At 40.4% G+C, this 24,745-nt stretch overlaps 4 protein-coding genes and 1 long non-coding RNA gene across 5 annotated transcripts; 1 reads left to right on the top strand and 4 right to left on the bottom strand.

Annotated features, from left to right (window-relative positions):
• The first annotated feature begins 1,465 nt into the window (after positions 1–1,465).
• LOC117555909 lies at positions 1,466–2,293 on the top strand. The gene is made up of 3 exons (XR_004570472.1): positions 1,466–1,489; positions 1,622–1,903; positions 2,161–2,293. It is a non-coding gene; the product is annotated as an uncharacterized LOC117555909 (long non-coding RNA).
• Positions 2,294–11,247: 8,954 nt separating this feature from the next.
• Positions 11,248–14,040, bottom strand: LOC117555777 (protocadherin alpha-8-like). Its single transcript, XM_034230738.1, has 2 exons — positions 11,536–14,040; positions 11,248–11,265 (listed from the first exon to the last, which is right to left on the bottom strand). Exons 1-2 carry the CDS (start codon positions 13,891–13,893, stop codon positions 11,248–11,250), a joined length of 2,376 nt encoding a protein of 791 aa, XP_034086629.1. The 5' UTR covers positions 13,894–14,040.
• Positions 14,041–14,457: 417 nt separating this feature from the next.
• LOC117555778 (protocadherin alpha-3-like) lies at positions 14,458–17,646 on the bottom strand. The gene is made up of 2 exons (XM_034230740.1): positions 15,138–17,646; positions 14,458–14,463 (listed from the first exon to the last, which is right to left on the bottom strand). The coding sequence occupies exons 1-2, from the start codon at positions 17,502–17,504 to the stop codon at positions 14,458–14,460; spliced, it is 2,373 nt and encodes a 790-aa protein (XP_034086631.1). The 5' UTR covers positions 17,505–17,646.
• On the bottom strand, positions 17,606–20,708 carry LOC117555779 (protocadherin alpha-3-like). Its single transcript, XM_034230741.1, has 2 exons — positions 18,305–20,708; positions 17,606–17,656 (listed from the first exon to the last, which is right to left on the bottom strand). The coding sequence occupies exons 1-2, from the start codon at positions 20,666–20,668 to the stop codon at positions 17,606–17,608; spliced, it is 2,415 nt and encodes an 804-aa protein (XP_034086632.1). The 5' UTR covers positions 20,669–20,708.
• Positions 20,709–22,016: 1,308 nt separating this feature from the next.
• Positions 22,017–24,690, bottom strand: LOC117555780 (protocadherin alpha-3-like). Its single transcript, XM_034230742.1, has 2 exons — positions 22,306–24,690; positions 22,017–22,034 (listed from the first exon to the last, which is right to left on the bottom strand). Exons 1-2 carry the CDS (start codon positions 24,670–24,672, stop codon positions 22,017–22,019), a joined length of 2,385 nt encoding a protein of 794 aa, XP_034086633.1. The 5' UTR covers positions 24,673–24,690.
• Positions 24,691–24,745: the final 55 nt, after the last annotated feature.

Here is a 24,745-nt window from a genome sequence, read left to right on the forward strand (position 1 = left end):
TTAATATAGGAATGCATCTTTGTCTATCACACTTTGCTTCTGTAGATCTCCCATCTGACTTTATTGTGAGCTTGTGTTTTCAAAAAATAAATTGAGCATGTTTTATGAGACTGAACAGTCTCATAGGGTATTGCACTCTCTTTAAACCCAGGTAGGTGCAGAATAGGTTTCTCAAAAATAAAGCAATCAGGAAGGCAGTACTATGCATGACTACAAATGATAGTAAACTATATGTACACGTTGATTAATACCTACTTAACTTGTACTTGGGACAGGACTGCAAAGTACAGATGGGATATTCCTGATCATAATCAAACTTATATAAATGTGCACCAACATTAGTTATCAGTGTTCTCTATTCTCAATTTAAAAGAATAAACTGACAATAAAGAAGTCTTATAACATATTTTGCTTGTGTCTTTGGAAGGGCTTCAGTGTTTGTTTTATTATGTATCAATCAACTAGTTACATTGTCATTTTGTAAATTAAGAAAATAACATCCAAAGAATTAAACAATTATAATTGCAATGTAAATAGTTTGCACCCCATTTTTTTACTTTTAAATTAATCTTTATGGTGTGGTGTTACCAATTCTTAAAATAATACAAGGATTGGATGTTCATCAAAGGATTTTCAGGGCAATCGATTTGCAGCCAATCAGAGACGAGGCTTCTGCTGCACTCACCCATCATGCGCTGAGGCAGACATAGCGCATGCGCAAAGGCACTGACACTACAGAGACCACGCAGTTAGCAGGCGAAGGTGAAGAGCACGGCACGTGGTGCGCCCAGAGGAGAGGAATCAGCACTTTGAGAGGTAACGGTAAAAACTATTTATCAACGGATTCAAAACACTCGAGACTTAAAACATTGCAAACCTCAAAGTCCTAGCTATGGTATACATGTTGTTTAACGACCGAAAACAAAGTAATGTTAGCTAACGTTACCATAGCTAGGTAGCAGCTAGCTACCATGCTTTGAAAGTGAGCTGTTCTATGCCATCATTACGTGCAGGGTGTTCTTTTTTAATGATGAGCAAGATGCGTGCTCGAGTGGCTGAGCGTGATGTGCAGTGAATGTTTAAGAGTTACTTTTTCGCAATATTATTTAATAAATAGTTTATTAATTACATTAATATACATTGTCACTAACTCCTAATGTTAGCTCAATCCTTAGTTTTATAATCGATTTTTTCGTGGGCATAATGTTACACGTTATGTTACATGCACATTATCCATATCTTTTAGATCCTATGTTAAGGGTATAATCAGAGGTGGGAGAAGTTCTCAGATCTTGTACTTGAATAAGAGTAGAAGTACTCAGGTATTATACTTGAAGTGGTATTACTGTACTTAAAGCTGCTGCTGTGTTATTTAAGTTATTTTTGCTCAAGCATGTGCAAACTTGTGTCTCTTTTTTCCCCTCAGCTGTTAGCTGCAGTACCAGTAATTGCAACCTACCAAGAATAAACAGCAGCCAGAGATCCTCAAGTAAGATTTCTTGCCATATTACAAGTTTTATCAATTCTCAATGTCCTATGTGGTATTGCTATGCAAACAGTGAAAGGATATGGAAATCATCAAGAGGTGGCTAAAATATGTTTTTCTGCTGACCCTGTCCAGAGCAGTACATTGCTTTGCTTCCAGGTGGTTGCTCCTGTCTGCATCTCCAAGCTCGGGGCATACCGGCCATCAGTGGCGGATTGGCCATCAGGACGTTCGGGACGAATCCCGATGGGCCGCTCGGCCCACTTCGGTACCGGCAGGGGCGGACTGGCCATCTGTAGAATCACCGAACGGACGGGTCGGTTCGCTGTTTTTAAACGGCATCATTGAAGTTGCGCTGACAGGCGACAGAGGTCCACCGTTTCCCAGTCCGCCCCTGCCGGCCATCATCTACTCTAGGTAATACACTGACTATAGATAAGTACTGTACCTTTTATAAAACCCCACTTTAAACACCCAAACTATCCCTTTATGATGTGACATTTTCTACACTGTTAACATTAGGAAACACTTAAGAAATAAAAGAAAGCTGCAGGAGCTGATCATTCCTAAAATACAATTGGCCATATGATCACCAGTAAAAAACAAAACAATCTGCACTAAATATTTTTTGGATTTATAAATGTTTTGTGACTTTTTCCTTTGTGTACCTTAAGGGAGTTCTCCCCTGACAGCTGGACACTACATGATAGCAGAGGACTTGAATGTTGTCGACGCCCTGATGCTGATGTGTGCAGCATATTACTGCGTCAACATCAGTTATCGCTCAGAACTGGGAGCTACCCTGGAGTTCTTGCAGAGGTAAGACTTGAATTGTGATTATTAAGTCATTCCATCTTAAACCACAGAGTAGAGGATTGTGCACATTTCTGACTCACGATAAGTGCTCCTGACAATTCAAGATAAAAAGATTATTGTGCTGCATTCTGTTTCACATTATGCTCTCGTTTTGTCTTGGGTTGTAATTCAGCGTACCCCTTTCCTTTGCAGTGGTGTGCTTTGGTTCCTCCCTAAATGCCCAAACTCACTCTTAGCCAATCGGTGGTATGTTTACTTCAGCTCAATGAAAATGACGGAAAGAGGGCCCTTTGTCGACAACAAAAGAAAACCAATTCAGTTATTTGGAAAAAATTCAGGTAGGACTGTATAGGGGAAGGTTTCACTCGGAGTGACTTACACTTTGGGGTGTCGGTAAGAACACACAAGATTCTTGGTAGCGGTTGATTTCCTTAACTTATTCATATCAACACAACAGCACAGTAATACAGCCGTGGAGCAGGTTTAGTGTATGTGTGTGGTCTATAACAGAGAAACACACAAGTATAATTAGAAGATTGTACTTCTACCATCAAGTAAAAGCTTAGCGTGAGTGTCAGCACCTGATGACAATGGAATCTGACGAGGAAGACGCAACTATTTCTTGCACCGAAATGGGATGGGCACCGGAACCTGGTATTATTGCAGTGAACAAACACATTCAAACTTCTTTCAGTTAACTACGATGCTTTTACACCGCTCACTCTGCTGCTGACACGCACCTCATCTGCTCTAGTTACACACAAATAGGGATGGGTACCGAGAACTGGTACTAAGTCAATACCGGTACCTGATTGGACGGTATCGGTATACCGTTAAGCCGCTGGACAAACGGTACTGCTATTGGTATATGTTACGTCTACTTCCTTAGTTTAACTTTAAACCATTCTGGTTGGTTGGGAACCCTCATCCCGTGTGATGTATCCGGTTTGAGACCCCTCTGATTGGCCACTGTAAATGCCACTCGCCATCTCTCTCAACAGCGCTCTTATTACGGGCCGTCCACACTACAGCTTCGACAGCTTCAAAAACGGTTTCCAACGCGTCTGCCCATTCACTTTGAATGGGGTGACGTCACGTTGCCTCGCTTTTCACCGAACTGAATTGTGGGTAGCATAGCGGTCAGTCTCCGGCGTCAGAAGTTGAACATTAGCCAGCGCCAGCCAATCAAATCCCGTTTCTTAAAATCTGACAGCTCAAGCCCTAGCCAATCAAACCGCGTCTTAGCTGGGAGAGATATCCCGCCGTTCATTTCTATATTTCAAAAAAAGATGGAGGAGAAACTAATTATCGCCGTAGCAAATCACCCGGTTTTGTATGACCAGACCCTCTTCACCTACCGGGATACAAACCGGAGGAACCAGGCATGGAGGGAGGTGGCAGAGACAGTGGGTGAAACTGGTAGGTTTTCGCCTGTTTGGGGAGTTTATATATATATATATTGCTCGCATAAAATCCCCGGGTTTTTTTGCTTTGTATGTCGGGGGCGGGAGATTCATGTGATTGGTTGTTGGTCGCGTTGCTCGAATGAAATCCCCAAGCTTCAGACACGCCCAGCTCCAAGCTTTTTTTGAAGCTGTAGTGTGGACGCTCCATTATTGTTGTGAGACTCCCGCAGGCATGGCGGACAGAGCGAAGCGATCGAAGGTCTGGGTGCACTTTAAAAAAAAAGTAGTGGCGATAGTGCAAGGTGCAATCTGTGTACTCAATTAGTTGCTTGTAAAGGGGGTAACACAAGCAACTTAATGAAGCATTTGCAAACGAGACACTCATTGAATCTAAAACGGTGCTAGCGATACTGCTAGTGCTAATAGTGCTAGCGGGCTTCAGCCGCGCCGTGTGTAAATGTGACCTGAGCAAAGGCTCGCAGGCAGGTTAGCTGCCTGCGAGCCTTTTGGTTTACCTGAGTGAAGTCTTGCAGGAACATCGCCTTGTCTTTTTTTAGTTTATTAACACTGACAGTGTATTAATGTGAGCTCCTACAGCTATAATAATTTGGCCTTTCATTGAATGCTTTATAAACCAGTTAAACTTACAGATGTTATTGTGAATTGGAAAACTGCATTTAAATGTTGTTAAAGGTCAACGTTTCAATGTATGGTTCAGCAATTTTTGGTCGTTTACTAGGAATTGACATATTTTAAGCTCAAATACGTTGTTCTATGTTTAAACCTTCAGACACATTTTGACGTGTTTCAGTTCAGCACATCATTTATTTTGTGATGATTTAAAAGTACAATCCAGAATAATATACGTCGCCTTTATCTTTTTGCCATCTTAGCCTTTTGACCAATTTCTTCATATCACAGTTTTGCATGATGTCACTGTAGGACAATGTTTTAAGGATCTCTTGTCGAGCTAGGTTGTCAGTTTGAAATGTCTGGATGAAGATGTAACTGATTTACAAATGTTAAAAAATGCCTCTTTTCATCCTTTGTCTGAGGGAAAATCCCAAAAAGCATGATAGGGCGAGCCAGGCCCCTTTAAGTTATTTCATGTATTTGTGTCTGCTTCTGAGAAGCTAATGTATACGTTATACAGTTATTTCTGCAAGAAAATTACAATACAATGACTGTTTAATCTTCACATATTGTATTCATGTCTATAATTTTGAGGACCAAATTATTGAAAAGTATCGATAAGAGTATCGAAAAATACCGATAAGCAGTACCGGTATCGATAAAATCCTAATGATACCCATCCCTACACACAAACCTCTCAAGATGGCACTCGTAGCTACCCACATTAAAATGATCTTCAAGTGACCGCTTGCTCCTGTTTACAGACCTGCTGCGATACTGTCCAGTGTGATAGTGATGCCAAGTGACAACTTTATAGAACAAAACTCTATTCAAACCAATGCTTTAAATGTACAGATATGATCATAACAGTTAATGAAAAGTACATTGAAGAGTAGCATTGCCCTTTGACTTCAAGCTGTATAACTGTAAAGACAATTAATTGCTGTATCATCCAGTAGCACTTAAAATGTTTTGGCTCTATGAAACCTGATGTACTTATATGATTCTGTTTTCTTCAAGTTTGTATCTTGTTGGTCGAACGCACTTATTGCAAGTCGCTTTGGATAAAGGCGTCAGCTAAATGCAATGTAATGTAATGTACTTCTATCTTAACAGGTGATTCAAGATCAATCCGGACAAGGGGACTAAAGTGGAGAGGTAGGAAGAAAAACAAAAACAGCACTCGATAAAGGTGCATTCATTAATTACAAACGTCGCTGACTTTGAATGGAGAGAGTAGAAATACACACACATAGTCATGTACACACGCACACACAAAACTGGTAGATTTCTTTAGTGTTTATAATTGTTATCTTTTGAACAAAATGTTGGGAAAATGTTGGCTTGTTAAATGTTGAAATGTTTCATTGCCGGTCTATTCTGCTATATATAATATATTTTATTTATTGTTTTTATTTTTGTGATTTATATTATTATTTTCCATAATATATTGTATATATAAATATATAGATTTGTGATTTTTGTTCTACAAAACATCTGACAGTTAATGTAAACTTGGGCTTTTGCAAAGTAAAATGACATGTTTACTTTGTGTTTTACATGTAAATCAGGGGTTCTCAAAGTGCGGCCCGCGGGCCAATGGCGGCCCTGGGAAATGTTTCTGGCGGCCCGCGATAGTTAATGTGACACGCTGAAATGCATGCGTTATATTTTAATCCTCCATGGTTCGTATCTAGTAATTTAGGTTAACTTCCTGTTTCGTTTGCATACTTCTATTTTGAAGGCGAGATAACGTGTTTGACAGGAAGTTGTGGTGGCATTGGAGACAACTTGACGGATAAAGTAGTGTCTTCTATGTAACGGCAGAGAAAGAGAACAACGGACTGTATGTTTTAAATGTTTAGCACCCCCCGAAGAGGCCACAAGCTCTTACGTTGGGTCTGGAGTTACAAATAAATTCTGATTCATCAGTAAAGTAAAGCCTACGACCATTATTCGGAGGGAAATGCTACACTGTCATTTTTGCTAGATCAAAAGTCGAAAGTTGTTTTGGATGAGTCACTAGTTGGCTGGTAAGAAAGTATATGAGAAGCCGCTGTGGTGCATCTGATTAAAATGCCAGAGAAGATGTATACTCCAAATGATGTGTATTGTAAATAGGAGGTGAATGCCAAGATATGTACACAAAATGTATGTGTGTTTGTTTGTAGCCTATATATAGGTATGTAAAAAGGCGTGTGTGTGATTGTGGTTATTTGCGTGTGCGTGTTTGCGTGTGTGGTTAAGTATATGAACGCACACAAAAGTCCGCACTGGAAGCATGTCCCAAAGGCGGCAAAGTGTTCACGTGAACAGCCCGTGGCCCAAACCATCAGTCCTTCGCAACAAAAGTGGTTGGAAGTTTTCGTTGTGTAAGCGAGATGGAGGAGCCAGGGCCGTCGCGTAAAAAACGTTGTGTCAGTGAGAAGAAAAGGAAGTTCCAGGAGAAATGGAGCAACGCTTACTTCGTTTTACCTCAGGGGTCGGATAAAGTGATATGCCTCATCTGCAAGCAGGTGAATGTAATGCTCAAGGAGTATAACATCAAACGCCATTATGATACCAATCACATTAGACAGGAAATCCACAGCATATCACTCACTCCAGCACAATACTCTCTCTCTCTCTCTGTGTGTGTGTGTTTGCAAGGCACTTTTGAGACAAATTAATGTTTGATTAATCTTAATGTATACTGTATGTATAATTGGTTAGTACAATAAAGAAAGGATTTGTTTTGGAATTATTTTGTGTTCCGTTTTTTCTTGGGCGGCCCTCAATCCAATATTGAGTACCTAAATTGGCCCTCACTCATCAAAACTTTGAGAACCCCTGATGTAAATGGTCTTAGATTTCGTGAAGTTCGCTGACGACACGACCGTCATCGGCCTTATCACCGACGGCGACGAGACGGCGTACAGAGAGGAGGTCGAAAACCTGACATCTTGGTGCCAGGATAACAACCTCCATCTCAACGTCAGCAAAACCAAGGAGCTGATTGTGGATTACAGGAAGCAGCAGGGAGAGGGACACGCCTCCATCGCCATCAATGGGACTACGGTGGAGAGAGTCAGCAGCTTCAGGTTCCTCGGTGTCCACATCACTGAGGACCTGCCATGGACTCTTCACTGAGGACCTGACATGGACTCTTCACTGAGGACCTGACATGGACTCTTCACTAAGGACCTGACATGGACTCATCACTGAGGACCTGACATGGACTCTTCACTGAGGACCTGACATGGACTCTTCACTGAGGACCTGACATGGACTCTTCACTGAGGACCTGACATGGACTCATCACTGAGGACCTGACATGGACTCTTCACTGAGGACCTGACATGGACTCATCACTAAGGACCTGACATGGACTCTTCACTGAGGACCTGACATGGACTCTTCACTGAAGACCTGACATGGACTCTTCACTGAAGACCTGACATGGACTCTTCACTGAGGACCTGACATGGACTCATCACTGAGGACCTGACATGGACTCTTCACTGAGGACCTGACATGGACTCTTCACTGAGGACCTGACATGGACTCATCACTGAGGACCTGACATGGACTCTTCACTGAGGACCTGACATGGACTCTTCACTGAGGACCTGACATGGACTCTTCACTGAGGACCTGACATGGACTCTTCACTGAGGACCTGACATGGACTCTTCACTGAGGACCTGACATGGACTCATCACTGAGGACCTGACATGGACTCTTCACTGAGGACCTGACATGGACTCATCACTGAGGACCTGACATGGACTCTTCACTGAGGACCTGACATGGACTCATCACACTAACAGCAGCACCAAAACAGCGGCTCTTGTTTTTAAATTGTATTAGTCAATGTATTGAACATGTTAGAAACGAAACAAACAATAATAATAATTCAAGGTATAAAAAAAGGTATTCTCAAAGTTTCTATCATGTTCTAAAAGGGCAAGAAGAAGCTTAAAAACGTTTCTGGTCCTACCCCCACTAGCGTACATTGTTCATGAAAATACAAGTTTAGGTCATCGTCATCAGCGTCCGTGATATTGGATTCATTCTTTTGTACAAAACAACCAAAAAGAAATAACTTTTACAACGACAAGAAATAGCAAGCATCACTTCACAGGTCCTGCTCAGAACCATTCAGGATTTGGTTTCTAAATGAGAGTTTTAGTTTAGATAAAGTTGCACAGTATTTCAGCTAGGGATGTCCCGATCACATTTTTTTGCTCCCGATCCGATTCCGATCATTTGATTTTGACAATCTGCCGATACCGATTTTTCCCGATCCGATCTTTATGCAATGCATTAAGAGAAAACAAAGGTAACAGATAACGGCTGGTCATCCAACGCGATGAATTCAGCTATCTTGGCTGTTGTATTTTTGGCTTTTTCACTGTTCTGGGGCAGTTTCTCTTTCCTTTTAAAAGTCTCTGAAAGTGTCGGTTGTTTCAGTGCCGTTACCTGAGTGGCCGCTGTGTACTCGTCGTGTTGTTGGTGTTGGTTTCTCAGGTAGCGTATTAGATTGGTCGTGTTGAACGTAGCTCTGTTCTTTCCACCACGCGGAACCTCCGCCTTGCAAACATTGCATCTGGCTGTTACACTGCCTTCATTTTCAATTTTATAATACTTCCAAACTCCTGACATTTTCTCTGTCCCGACTCCCGAGTCACCAGCTGAACGTAGCCTCTCGTTAGCTTACTGCTACTATTAGACACTGCGCCCACTCTGTTGCCAGATTTGACAGAAATAAGCAACCAGGTCTGAAAACAAGCCCAAAAGAAGCAACACATACATGATGTTGTGTAATTTTAAACCAAAACTAAGTCCTCAGGATGACTTTAAGACGTGAACATGGTAATTTTTGTTTTGTAACATTAAATAAAATAATACAAATATTTTATAAACATTTTTTTTTTAAAATCCCGATCCCCGATTCCGATCTTTTGAAAATCACGTGATCGGCTCCGATCCCCGATCACGTGATCGGATCATCTCTAATTTCAGCTCATCATTACAGTTATTCCACAGATGAACACCTTCTGTTGTGATGCAATGAAGTTTGGAATTTGTTCCTATGGGTGGTTTTTAAAAGAAATGCAGTTTCATCTCAACATGTGTATGCTTTTTCTCCGTGTGAAAAGTCCCTGGACATTATGATGTAATTGTTCCGCAGGCTGAGGAAGTTCAACATGGACTCCAGGACACTGCATCTTCTACAGGTGCACCATAAAGAGTATCCTGACTGGCTGCATCACGGCCTGGTACGGCAGTGCAATCATATTCGGTATACTTGCATATAGGCTCTTCTTGCACTATTTCTATTCTATTGTATTTGTATTTACTTGCACTATTTTATCTGTTTTATTTGTTCTATATGTTGCACTGTTGGAGGAGCATGTGACTTCAGTTTTTCATTGACATATCTACACTGAAGATAATGTACAAATGACAATAAAGCCTTGAATCTTGAATTTACGGTATTTTCTAAAATGACAACAGTAATCTTCTGTCTTTTTTTATCATTTAAAAAAAGATGTATTCTGTTTTTTAGAGGTGTATGACTTTATTCTAACAATTAATATATGTTAAAAGAAAAAGATTTTATGGAATTACAAAAACATTTCTTGTAAAATTACAGATCTTTTTGGGCAAAAAATGTGATAGTTAATGTAAACTAACGCTTTTGCAAAGTAAAATGACGTTATTTTCTTTGTGTTTTACTTGTAAATGGTCTTAGATACACGGTACTTTTTTGTAATAATAAAACTAATTTTCTGTATTTTAGCTTTTCTTTATCATTTTTTAAAGATAATTATTCTGTTTTCTAGAGGTGTATGACTATTCTAACAAATATATGTTAAAAGAAAAATATGTCATGTAAAATTACAGTAATAGAGGCTACTTGTGGTAAGGTAAGTTACTGTTTTTTTTTACATGTTATCTACGTATTTTATTTTACAGTTTTTTTTTCTTTTTTTAACGGACATTTTCTGGCGCCCCAGCTGCCAGTACATTTCCGTTTGTTTACAATTTGTTTTTTTACAGTGTAGCCAACAATCTCAAGTGTATTTCTCAGAATTATTTTTGCTCAGCAGTTAACAAGTGAAATCCATTCAAAATGTTCTTACAGCTCAACATCACCAACTACCTCTCAATTGCTATGTGGCTAGATGTGTGTCCATTCCTCAGGGGCACATCTGTCAATGTGCCAGGTGCACATTATGGAGAGAAAGTTCATTGCTTGTTAAAGCATTTGTTAAGGGGAAAATGATTATATATAAATGGTAATGTGTTGAATTGCAGGATGTTTGGAAAGGATTACAAGGTATTATGTCTGTGCTTGCCTTGTTTGTGTTCGTTTTGGAGACCTGTGATCGACTAGATGGCCTTGATCTGAGAACCAGAGATCGATTGCTTTGGTCTCCGCCCACATACTGTTTTTTTTTTGCGGCACTTTCCTCACTCGAGTAAAGTACCGGCAAGTGAAACCTAACTTTGACCCTTGTCATAATTCTCCCCTTTTATCAGGGGCGTAAAATCAACAACAAACTACCCAAGTTGTTCGATATGTACTCTTTTTGTTTTGCGTTTCAGCACCATGGACAGTGCTTACGATCAAGTGAAAACCTTGTTGGTGTTTAATGAGACGTTTAATGTGTTTCATGGAACAATAGAAGATGATACTCATTACACTCATGATATAGCTATAAACTAAAGGTTTTACTGTGAAAATATATACATATATATTTTGTGAAACCCATGAACAACAATGTTAAATTGTCAAGAGCGTATTGATTTTTGATGATGCGTCTCTGCTTCATGGCCAGTTTATAGCCTACTATTACACAACTACACGCGGCCTGAAAGAGACAAATTACAGTTCAAATTATGATGGGTCTAAGTTGGTCAATTCACGGCAAAGTTCTGAAGAAGTGTGATGTGATGAAAAAAACCGTTGAGAGATTTTCATTTTGTTAAGGAGAAAAGGAAAGATGGAAAAGATGTTGTTCTCTTGTTCAAGAAAGCAACCGTGTCTTCAGTGTCAAAGAAAAGAGTGCTTTACTTTTGCAGGAATATCTTCTTTTTTTAAAACTGTTTGACCACTATTTCACAACAACGCCACGACTTCTAAGGAAAATGTTACTATAATATACAGGAAAATAACAACTTAACATAAAATATATTTGGTCTTACCTCTGTAGATGTTCCCCTCCTGTCAGGGAGCACTAGTGTGTTGGCATGGCTGCCCGGGACTATAGTAGATCCTATACTCATTCTGGGTCCAACTAACATGTAGCGCTTGTCTCCAGATCTGTACTGGATGCTGTGACACAGTGTCCCATCATAGTTAGTCTCTTGTAGATATTTAGAAGTATAGTCTGTGGATTTAGAGCACTGCATTGCAATCAGCACGATGATGCTGATGAGAAAAAGTGTTGAGACTGAGCCCAAAGTTATCATCAGGTAAAAAGTCACATTATTATCCTCATCATCCTTTGTTGCACTTTTAACATCAGCAGCAGCAAAAGCCTCTCTGGGCTCCACAAGTTTAACAACCACAGTAGCTGTTGCTGACAGGGAAACGTTGCCATTGTCTTTCACCAGTATGAGCAGTTTATGCTCTGCCTCGTCTGTCTCTGTGAATGAGCGAAGTGTTCTGATCCGTCCTGTATAGCGGTCCAAACCAAAGAGACTGTGGGCAGTAACTTCCTGCAGTGAGAACAGTAACCAGCCGTTATATCCTATATCAGCGTCATAGGCTCTGACTTTAGTCACCAAGTGTCCTGCGTTCACATTGCGGGGAATCTCCTCCACACCTTCAGCAGAACCGTTAGAGCTGACCGGATACAGGATGACTGGAGCGTTGTCGTTCTGATCCAGAATGAACACGTGCACCGTGACGTTGCTGCTTAGTGACGGAGTTCCAGAATCTGTGGCGACAACTTGGAACTGGAACGTTTTCAGAGTCTCAAAGTCAAAGCTTTTGAGCGCCGAAATGTGTCCGTTATCTGAATTTATATTTAGAAATGTTGCAGCTTTACCTTGATTACTTTCTTCTCTGATTATATGATAAGTTAAAGCTGCATTTTCATTTAAGTCTTTATCCAAAGCACTTACAGAACATATTTCGTTTCCAGGAACGTTATTTTCTAACAGGTACATTTCAATTGGATTTTGTAAAAATTCTGGTTTATTATCATTCACGTCAGATACATCAATATTCACAGTTTTGAATGTAGAAAGAGGAGGCTGACCACAATCTGTAGCTGTTATTGTTACTTCGTAATGCGAGACTGATTCTCGATCCAAATGCTGTTTTGACACTAACGAGTACATATTGTCTTGATATGATGGTTTTAAATCAAAAGGCACATTATCTGAAAGACTACATATTACTTTGCCGTTTAATCCGGAATCTTGGTCTATAATACTTATAAGATAAACGACAGTTCCTGGTTTTGAGTCTTCAGATACCATGTTTGACAGGGATGTCACCTCTATTTGAGGTTCGTTGTCGTTTTTGTCGAGCACTTTGATTATCACCCTGCAGTCAGTACTCATTGGAGGTTGTCCTTTGTCAGTGGCATGGACATCCAACTTAAAAACGTCAACTTTCTCAAAGTCAATTTCTCCCTTAACTCGAATTTCTCCAGTGTTTTTATCCAAGCTAAATATATCGTATATCTTCTGGTCAAGTTGACTACCGAAAGAATATTCAATATCTCCATTTGCACCCTCATCCTCATCAGTTGCCTTTACTTTAATTACACTTGTATCTGCGTCTACATTTTCAGGTACTGTAACTGAATATACTTCTTGACTAAATATAGGGTGGTTATCATTAGAATCGAGAACAGTGACCGTAACATTGAGAGCCCCTGATCTCGGTGGATTACCACCATCAGCTGCTGTCAAAATCAATTTGTGCTCACGGTGCATTTCCCGATCTAGAGCCTTTTGCAGAACCAGGAAGGGTATTTTATCCTCTCCACTCTCTCGAATTTGTATACTAAAATATTCGTTTTGATTTAACTTATACACACGCACAGTGTTGATACCAACATCTGGATCGTGCGCAGTTGGCAACTGGAAACGTTTGCCAGGAACGGTGGACTCGGCAATCTCTAAAATGTTCTCTTCGTCTTTAAAATTCGGTGAATTATCATTTACATCTATAATTTCAACCCCCACATAATGTATTTCCATGGGGTTCTCAGCGACCATTTTTAAGTTCATCAAACATGGAGAAACGGTTTTACAGAGCTCCTCTCGATCGATTTTCTCATGCACAAACAATATACCATTGTTCTGATTTACTGCAAACTGTGCTTCTTCGGTTCCTGAAACGATACGAAACCGCCTTTCCTCGAGCGAACTGATGTCCAATCCCAGATCCTTGGCGACATTTCCAACAACAGATCCCACTTTGACTTCCTCTGGAACTGAATATTTGATCTGCGCTGAAACCTGCTCCATGCAGCCGAGCATCACAGGGAAACAGAAGGCTAACCACCAGGGCTGTATTCCACGTCTTTGTCCTCCAGCCTCCATCGTTTTGCTTTGTATTTATTATTATATCCAAACACAGGTCCTTACGAAAAAAGCAAATTGCCTAAACCAAACAATACTGTTGAAATATATCCCGTTTCGTAAACGTATTTTAGAACAGATTACGGCAACGCTCGTTTCTCTTGAACGTGTTCTCTTCTCTGTTGCCGTGAACAAAATCTCACTGGAGGGGGCTGGGCCAACGCGATAACACAACACGTTATGCTGAACTGACACTGACACCTTGTGGACTTGGTACAATATGAATTATTTTTAGAGCAAGCCATGGGATAATCTCCAATAAGTGTGTTTGCAAGTTGCAGCTCCTTAAGCACAATTTATATGTTGCTTAATTTTAAACCAGGTTACAGTTGTATTAATGTATTTCCCCTACAGTTTAAGGTGCACGTTTCCCTTCATGTCTTTATTTGACCAGTCAGTACATTACAGATTCTGAATCGTATTTTTGTTGTGAAATCCTAACAGTGGCCATTAATGGAAAGCATTACTCGAGCGAGATTTGAGGTTGAGCTAATAGACATCATAACGCAAATGCATTGGATCGAGTTACACCTGAATACCTCAAAAACATTTGTGTAGACATTAAGAAACGTGTTCATTTTACGTAAGTTCTCAAAAAATACAAACCACATTCTAGAAAAACCAATAAAAGCCAAAGAATCAGACAATGTTTAAACAAAACGTAGTTATAAACTTATATTCTGACTTACTGAAAATCACTGCGCTATGACCAAAAAATGACTTTGAGCACCATACAACACTAATATATACTGTGTATATATTATTCATATATATATGAATATGATGTTGTGCCTGTATAGCTTGCTCATGCCTAAAATTGTTGTTTTTGCAAATCTTCTGAATTCAAATATCGATCTCAACTTGAATAACCCTCAACATGACCAACACACTCTACTTCAGTACTTTGGTCAGTGCTAGGATATAAACCATGAATAATGACACGAAATATGAAGTAATGTCTTGAATAAAAAAGGCATCATCTTTTTATTTATGTTGCTTTACATAGCAAACATTAATATATTTCCTAGGAGGACATCATCTTACTGTAACCTGCAGAAAACTCTCTATTAATGCAGATGTTAATTGTATTTATGCTGATAGATATATTTGGTTTGCAGTATCATTGTGTGACACATTTAACCGTCAACACGTAACATAGACAAATATGATGGATATCTTAACTTAGAATCAAAACATGGTCTTACCTGTGTAGATGTCCCCCTCCTGTCAGGGAGCACCAGTGTGTTGGCATGGCTGCCCGGGACTATAGTAGATCCTATACTCATTCTGGGTCCAACTAACATGTAGCGCTTGTCTCCAGATCTGTACTGGATGCTGTGACACAGTGTCCCATCATAGTTAGTCTCTTGTAGATATTTAGAAGTACAGTCTGTGGACTTAGAGCACTGCATTGCAATCAGCACGATGATACTGATGAGAAAAAGTGTTGAGACTGAGCCCAAAGTTATCATCAGGTAAAAAGTCACATTATTATCCTCATCATCCTTTGTTGCACTTTTAACATCAGCAGCAGCAAAAGCCTCTCTGGGCTCCACAAGTTTAACAACCACAGTAGCTGTTGCTGACAGGGAAACGTTGCCATTGTCTTTCACCAGGATGAGCAGTTTATGCTCAGCCTCGTCTGTCTCTGTGAATGAGCGAAGTGTTCTGATCCGTCCTGTATAGCGGTCCAAACCAAAGAGACTGTGGGCAGTAACTTCCTGCAGTGAGAACAGTAACCAGCCGTTATATCCTATATCAGCGTCATAGGCTCTGACTTTAGTCACCAAGTGTCCTGCATTCACATTGAGGGGAATCTCCTCCACACCTTCAGCAGAACCGTTAGAGCTGACCGGATACAGGATTACTGGAGCGTTGTCGTTCTGATCCAGAATGAACACGTGCACTGTGACGTTGCTGCTTAGTGACGGAGTTCCAGAATCTGTGGCGACAACTTGGAACTGGAACGTTTTCAGAGTCTCAAAGTCAAAGCTTTTTAGCGCCGAAATATCTCCAGTTTCAGAGTTGATATTTAGGAATGACGCCATATCACGAAGCAGACCATCCCCTCTCACAAGGTGGTATGTTATTGCTGCATTTTCATTAATATCATTATCAGCTGCATTAACAGAAAATATTGATGCACCAGGGCCATTGTTTTCTACCAAATAAAGTTCTAAAGGATTCTGACTGAAAAGTGGCCTGTTGTCGTTTACATCTGACACCTGAACACTCAAGGTTTTTACGGTGGAAAGTGGAGGTTCCCCGCAGTCAGTAGCTGTTATTGTGATGTCATAATGGGACACAACTTCTCTGTCTAAACGCCCCTTTGTGACTAGGGAATACATGTTTTCCTCAAGGGATGGCGTCAAATCAAACGGAACATTTCCCAATATTTTACAAATAACTTTACCATTAACCCCGGAATCTCTGTCAGTAACACTGATGAGAGATATGACTGTGCCAGGCTTTAAATCTTCTGGGACAATGTTAGACAATGATGTCACCTCAATGTATGGCGTGTTGTCGTTCATATCTTTTATTTTTATCACAACTCTGCTTTCGGCCGTCCAAGGAAGGTGGCCTTTATCTGAAGCCTGCAGATCTATTCTATACATCTCCATGTCCTCAAAATCCACTTTTCCTTTCACTCGAATCTCACCAGTGACGCTGTCTAATTCAAATGTATCTTGTACTTTTTTCTTTTGCGTTTTTCCAAACGTGTATTCAATGTCGCTATTTAAACCTTCATCTAAATCTGTAGCATTTATTTGTATTACAAGGGTTCCTATCAGGGCATTTTCTTGTAATGACACAGTGTATATATCTTTGCTAAACACAGGGCGATTATCATTTGCATCTAGCACAGTGATAGTTAAATTTAAGCTCCCAGATTTTGACGGACTGCCCCCATCTAGAGCTGTCAGGACTAACCGGTGTTCTGCCTTTTGCTCCCTATCCAAAGGCTTTTTCAGCACTAAGAATGGTGTATTTTCCTCCTCGCTGTCTCTGATTTCTATATCAAAAAAAAAACGTGAGCTCAATTTGTATATCCGGACTGAGTGTGTACTGACATCAGGGTCTCTAGCTGCATGGATTTGGAAACGAGTGCCTGGAGGAGTATGCTCTGCTATTTCCAGGCGCTGCTCGCTTTCTGGAAAAGTCGGTGAATGGTCATTAACATCCGTTATTTCCACGCTGGCGTAGTGGATTTCCAGGGGACTTTCAACAACAATTTTTAGACTTATCAAACAAACCTTGATTCCATCACAAAGCTCTTCGCGGTCCATAGTTTTTCCAATATACAACACTCCATTGTTTTGATTCAATTGAAACAGCGCGTCATTGGATCCTGAAACGATACGGAACCGCCTGGCTGTCAAAGTGCTGATATCAAGCCCTAAATCTTTAGCAACATTTCCAACAACTGAGCCAACTTGTACTTCTTCTGGAACAGAGTATCTTAGCTGAGCTGAAACCAGTTCTCCAAAGCCCAGAAACAAAATCCCGGCCATCCAGCAGCAGTTCACTCGGCGCCTTTGTCCTCGTTCTCCCATTGTGAAGCAAAACATAAGGATTTCCTTCCGGCAAATACAGCGATCCAATTATTCAACGAACAAGTCTGAATGTATCCATTTCACGATTCTCAAATATAAGCTTCCACATATAACCATTAACCGATAATGTTAGATACCCTACGATGTGTGCTCCGTCTGCATACCACCTGGATAAGAGAGGATCCAGAGATGGGCAGGGCTTATGCAGAATGAGCTTCACAGCCATTACCTTGGCCACACTGACACCATGTGACCAGTGGGCTACAATACCATACGAAATCCTAATGTTGTTTAATTTCACTACCTCCTTCTTTATTACAAAGAACTGCTTTATATTATAATGTTGCAAACAGTCTCGTAGTAAAGGACACTGTGAGATAAAACGTGCTCCATATTCTCACTCTGTGAAGGGTGCTTCACAGAGTGAGAATATTCCCGAAAGTCAAAGAACATATTTTGTATGTTTCTCAGCAACCCCCAACCAGAGTGTGTTGTTCTTATTTAGTTAAACAACACTTCGGGTGCCCTTAGATTAATTCAAAATGCTTGGCTTGAAGTACGAATAGTAACTAAATGTGTATTAGACATTTCGTAAAACATAGTGATTATTCCCCTCCAATGCCAAAAACTGAGAAAATACCCCCTAACAAAAAAGTATATAAATTAAAGCACCATGGACGGCACCATTTCACACCAGGGAGAAATACAGAAAACAAAAACAATATCTCTATCCTTAAACAACATATCGACAACAATGTAATATTTGTACAATACCATTGTGTAAGAAATAAAACACAATAAATAAAATAAAATACATTTACCTCTGTAGATGTCCCCCTCCTGTCAGGGAGCACCAGTGTGTTGGCATGGCTGCCCGGGACTATAGTAGATCCTATACTCATTCTGGGTCCAACTAACATGTAGCGCTTGTCTCCAGATCTGTACTGGATGCTGTGACACAGTGTCCCATCATAGTTAGTCTCTTGTAGATATTTAGAAGTACAGTCTGTGGACTTAGAGCACTGCATTGCAATCAGCACGATGATACTGATGAGAAAAAGTGTTGAGACTGAGCCCAAAGTTATCATCAGGTAAAAAGTCACGTTATTATCCTCATCATCCTTTGTTGCACTTTTAACATCAGCAGCAGCAAAAGCCTCTCTGGGCTCCACAAGTTTAACAACCACAGTAGCTGTTGCTGACAGGGACACGTTGCCATTGTCTTTCACCAGTATGAGCAGTTTATGCTCAGCCTCGTCTGTCTCTGTGAATGAGCGAAGTGTTCTGATCTGTCCTGTATAGCGGTCCAAACCAAAGAGACTGTGGGCAGTAACTTCCTGCAGTGAGAACAGTAACCAGCCGTTATATCCTATATCAGCGTCATAGGCTCTGACTTTAGTCACCAAGTGTCCTGCGTTCACATTGCGGGGAATCTCCTCCACACCTTCAGCAGAACCGTTAGAGCTGACCGGATACAGGATGACTGGAGCATTGTCGTTCTGATCCAGAATGAACACGTGCACTGTGACGTTGCTGCTTAGTGACGGAATTCCAGAATCTGTGGCGACAACTTGGAACTGGAACGTTTTCAGAGACTCAAAGTCAAAGATTTTTAGCGCTAATATATCTCCAGTTTCAGAGTTGATATTAAGGAAAGATGTTATGTCATGTTGACTCCTTTCTCTCACGATTTGATATGAAATAGCTGCATTGTTATTCAAGTCATTGTCCGTTGCGCTTACAGAAAAAACTGAAATTCCAACAACGTTATTTTCTACCAAATAAAACTCTATTGGATTTTGGGAGAAAAAAGGACTGTTGTCATTTACATCTGATATTCTAATATTTAGTGTTTTAAAAGTAGATAAGGGCGGTTCTCCACAATCGGTTGCTTTTATTGTTATCTCATAATGGGATACCTGCTCTCGGTTCAAAAATTCTTTAGTGACAACTGAATAAATGTTCTCCTTATAGGAGGGCTTTAATTCAAAAGGGACGTTTGAATTTATATTTGATATTATTTTTCCATTGACACCGGAGTCTTTATCCGTTACACTCAGTAGTGAAATAACTGTGCCAAGCTTTGAGTCTTCCGACACAGTATTAGACAGTGATGTCATTTCTATTTCTGGTGGATTATCGTTAACGTCTAATATCTTTATCACGACTCTACACTCACCTGTCAGTGGAGGTGCTCCTTTATCTGATGCCTCAACATCGAGTTTATAAACGTCGTTTTCTTCATAATCAACCATTCCTTTTACTTTAATCTCTCCAGTTAATTTGTCCAATTCAAAAATGTCGTAGACTTTTTTTTCCAAAGTTTTTCCGAGGCTATATTCTATTTCCCCATTAATGCCTTCATCGGGATCCGTTGCATTCATTTTACATATTAATGTACCGACTGGGATGTTTTCTTGTATTTCTATTTGGTAAATCTCCTGACTAAACATCGGTCGATTATCATTACTATCAAGAACAATAATAGAAACATTAAGTGTGCCTGATTTTGGAGGTTTACCTCCATCAACTGCAGTAACCAGCAGCGTGTGTTTGTTCTTTTTTTCTCTATCCAACGATTTCTTCAGCACTAAAAATGGTATTTTATCTTCATCGCTTTGGCGGATATCTACTTCAAAATGTTCATTTGACGTTAAAGTGTACGTACGAATAGAGTTAACTCCAGCATCGGGGTCGCGAGCAGTGTGCAGTTTAAATCGTTTTCCTGGTAATGTGTGCTCAGCTATTTCAAATATCTGTTCTCTTTCAGGAAAACTAGGAGAGTGATCATTTACATCCGTGATTTCTACAACAATATGGTGCATTTCCAACGGGTTTTCAACTAGGATCTTTAGCTCCAGTAGACATGCACCACTGCCGTGACAAAGAAGCTCTCTGTCGATTTTCTTGTGTATATGCAGTGCCCCATTGTCCTGGTTTACCTCAAAAAGGGTTTCCTTTGTTCCAGAAACAACACGGAGCCGTCGTTCAGTTAACGATGTGATTTCGAGGCCAAGATCCTTGGCAACATTTCCAACAACAGTCCCTTCTCTTACCTCCTCTGGAATAGCGTACCGTATCTGAGCCAAAGCCTGGTTTCCGAAAAAAAGCAATAGAGCCAGATGAAACACAAACTCATAGTACTCCCTCATTCGACTTTGCTTGTCGGTCCCCATCATTCAAACAATTAATTTACAGTAGAAAAACCCAGGGATAAGGGTTATATGTCCAACCCGTTTTTGATCGCACAATTCCAAAATGTAGCCTAGGCCTACCGAGAACCTATCGACTGGCATGCTTTATTCAAACGTCTGCCCTTCTCCAAAAATCAAAAGCTTTTTCATGGGAGGGACAACGTCTCCGAACATTTCCCATGTAACAGTGACACCAGGAGGCTATTGAAAGGACGTAAAATAAGTAAAATGATATACTTCCTGTCATGGAATAGCTCTGCTACAGTAATATAGTTGGCAAAATACAAATTGGCAGGTAAGATTCTGAATACAAAAATCACCATTATTCTCTGTGTGTCTCTGTCTCAGTAATATGTATTCAGCAGGTATAAAGATACTCTCTTTTTCTCTAACATTATGCACACGTTTCAACGCAAAATAACGAATATATTTTTACTTGCAATGTAAAGCAGTAGCCAACAATCTCAAGTTTATTTCTCAGAATTATTTTTGCTCAGCAGAACAAGTGAAACCCATTCAAAATGTTCGTACAGATCAACATCACCAACTACCTCTCAATTGCTATTTGGTTAGATTTGTGTCAATTTCTCAGTGGCACATCTGTCAATGTGGCAGGTGGGTATGGTGCATTATGGAGAGAAAGTTCATTGCTTGTTGTTAAAGCATTTGTTAAGGGGAAAATGATTTTATATAAATGGTAATGCAGTTGAATTGCAGGATGTTTGGAAAGGATGAGAAGGTATTCTGTCTGTGCTTGCCTTGTTTGTGTTCGTTTTGGAGACGTGTGATCTGTTGAACTGTGATCGACTAGATGGCCTTGATCTGAGAACCGGAGATCGATTGCTTTGGTCTCCGCCCACATACTGTTTTTTTTTGCGGCACTTTCCTCACTCGAGTAAAGTACCGGCAAGTGAAACCTAACTTTGACCCTTGTCATAATTCTCCCCTTTTATCAGGGGCGTAAAATCAACAACAAACTACCCAAGTTGTTCTATATGTACTCTTTTTGTTTCGCGTTTCAGCACCATGGACAGTGCTTACGACCAAGTGAAAACCTTGTTGGTGTTTAATGAGACGTTTAATGTGTTTCATGGAACAATAGAAGATGATACTCATTACACTCATGATATAGCTACTAAACTAAAGGTTTTACTGTGAAAATATATACATATATATTTTGTGAAACCCATGAACAACAATTTTAAATTGGCAAGAGCGTATTGATTTTTGACGATGTGTCTGCTTCATGGCCAGTTTATAGCCTACTATTACACAACTACACGCGGCCTGAAACGGACAAATTACAGTTCAAATTATGATGGGTCTAAGTTGGTCAATTCACAGCAAAGTTCTGAAGAAGTGTGATGTGATGAAAAAACCCGTTGAGAGGTTTTCATTTTGTTAAGGAGAAAAGGAAAGATGGAAAAGATGTTGTTCTCTTGTTCAAGAAAGCAACCGTGTCTTCAGTGTCAAAGAAAAGAGTGCTTTACTTTTGCAGGAATATCTTCTTTTTTTAAAACTGCTTTGACCATTATTTCACAACAACGCCACGACTTCTAAGGAACATGTTACTATAATATACAGGAAAATAACAACTTTACATAAAATATATTTGGTCTTACCTCTGTAGATGTCCCCCTCCTGTCAGGGAGCACTAGTGTGTTGGCATGGCTGCCCGGGACTATAGTAGATCCTATACTCATTCTGGGTCCAACTAACATGTAGCGCTTGTCTCCAGATCTGTACTGGATGCTGTGACACAGTGTCCCATCATAGTTAGTCTCTTGTAGATATTTAGAAGTATAGTCTGTGGACTTAGAGCACTGCATTGCAATCAGCACGATGATACTGATGAGAAAAAGTGTTGAGACTGAGCCCAAAGTTATCATCAGGTAAAAAGTCACATTATTATCCTCATCATCCTTTGTTGCACTTTTAACATCAGCAGCAGCAAAAGCCTCTCTGGGCTCCACAAGTTTAACAACCACAGTAGCTGTTGCTGACAGGGAAACGTTGCCATTGTCTTTCACCAGTATGAGCAGTTTATGCTCAGCCTCGTCTGTCTCTGTGAATGAGCGAAGTGTTCTGATCCGTCCTGTATAGCGGTCCAAACCAAAGAGACTGTGGGCAGTAACTTCCTGCAGTGAGAACAGTAACCAGCCGTTATATCCTATATCAGCGTCATAGGCTCTGACTTTAGTCACCAAGTGTCCTGCGTTCACATTGCGGGGAATCTCCTCCACACCTTCAGCAGAACCGTTAGAGCTGACCGGATACAGGATGACTGGAGCGTTGTCGTTCTGATCCAGAATGAACACGTGCACAGTGACGTTGCTGCTTAGTGACGGAGTTCCAGAATCTGTGGCGACAACTTGGAACTGGAACGTTTTCAGAGTCTCAAAGTCAAAGCTTTTTAGCGCCGAAATATCTCCAGTTTCAGAGTTGATATTTAGGAATGACGTCATATCACGAAGCAGACCATCCCCTCTCACAAGGTGGTATGTTATTGCTGCATTTTCATTCATATCATTATCAGCTGCATTAACAGAAAATATTGATGCACCAGGGCCATTGTTTTCTACCAAATAAAGTTCCAAAGGATTCTGACTGAAAAGTGGCCTGTTGTCGTTTACATCTGACACCTGAACACTCAAGGTTTTTACGGTGGAAAGTGGAGGTTCCCCGCAGTCAGTAGCTGTTATTGTGATGTCATAATGGGACACAACTTCTCTGTCTAAACGCCCCTTTGTGACTAGGGAATACATGTTTTCCTCAATGGATGGCGTCAAATCAAACGGAACATTTCCCAATATTTTACAAATAACTTTACCATTAACCCCGGAATCTCTGTCAGTAACACTGATGAGAGATATGACTGTGCCAGGCTTTAAATCTTCTGGGACAATGTTGGACAAGGATGTTACCTCAATGTCTGGCGTGTTGTCGTTCATATCTTTTATTTTTATAACAACTCTGCTTTGGCCTGTTGAAGGTGGCTGGCCTTTATCTGAAGCCTGCAGATCTAGTCTATACATCTCTGCGTCCTCAAAGTCCACTTCTCCTTTAACTCGAATCTTACCGGTCACGCTGTCTAATTCAAATAAATCGTTCACTTTTTTCTTTTGCGTTTTTCCAAACATAAATTCAATGTTGCTATTAGAACCTTCATCTAAATCTGTAGCATTTATTTGTATTACAAGGGTTCCTATTTGGGCATTTTCTTGTAATAATACGGTGTATATATCTTTGCTAAACACAGGGCGATTATCATTTATATCTAGCACAGTGATAGTTAAATTGAGGCTCCCAGATTTTGACGGACTGCCCCCATCTAGAGCTGTCAGGACTAACCGGTGTTCTGCCTTTTGCTCCCTATCCAAAAGCTTTTTCAGCACTAAGAATGGTATCTTGTCCTCCTCGCTGTCTCTGATTTCTATATCAAAAATATCATTTGAACTCAATTTGTATATCCGGACTGAGTGTGTACCGACATCAGGGTCTCTAGCTGCATGAATTTGGAAACGAGTGCCTGGAGGAGTATTCTCTGCTATTTCCAGGCGCTGCTCGCTTTCTGGAAAAGTCGGTGAATGATCATTAACATCCGTTATTTCCACGCTGGCGTAGTGGATTTCCAGGGGGCTTTCAACAACAATTTTTAGATGTATCAAACAAACCTTGATTCCATCACAGAGCTCTTCGCGATCCATAGTTTTTCCAATATACAACACTCCATTGTTTTGATTCAATTGAAACAGCGCGTCATTGGGTCCTGAAACGATACGGAACCGCCTGTCCGTCAAAGTGCTGATATCAAGCCCTAAATCTTTAGCAACATTTCCAACAACTGAGCCAACTTGTACTTCTTCTGGAACAGAGTATCTTAGCTGAGCTGAAACCAGTTCTCCAAAGCCCAGAAACAAAATCCCGGCCATCCAGCAGCAGTTCACTCGGCGCCTTTGTCCTCGTTCTCCCATTGTGAAGCAAAACATAAGGATTTCCTTCCGGCAAATACAGCGATCCAATAATTCAACGAACAAGTCTGAATGTATCCATTTTACGATT

The sequence above is a fragment of the Gymnodraco acuticeps genome, unplaced genomic scaffold, assembly GCF_902827175.1.
Source record: "Gymnodraco acuticeps unplaced genomic scaffold, fGymAcu1.1, whole genome shotgun sequence".
Classification (NCBI taxonomy): Eukaryota; Metazoa; Chordata; class Actinopteri; order Perciformes; family Bathydraconidae; genus Gymnodraco; species Gymnodraco acuticeps.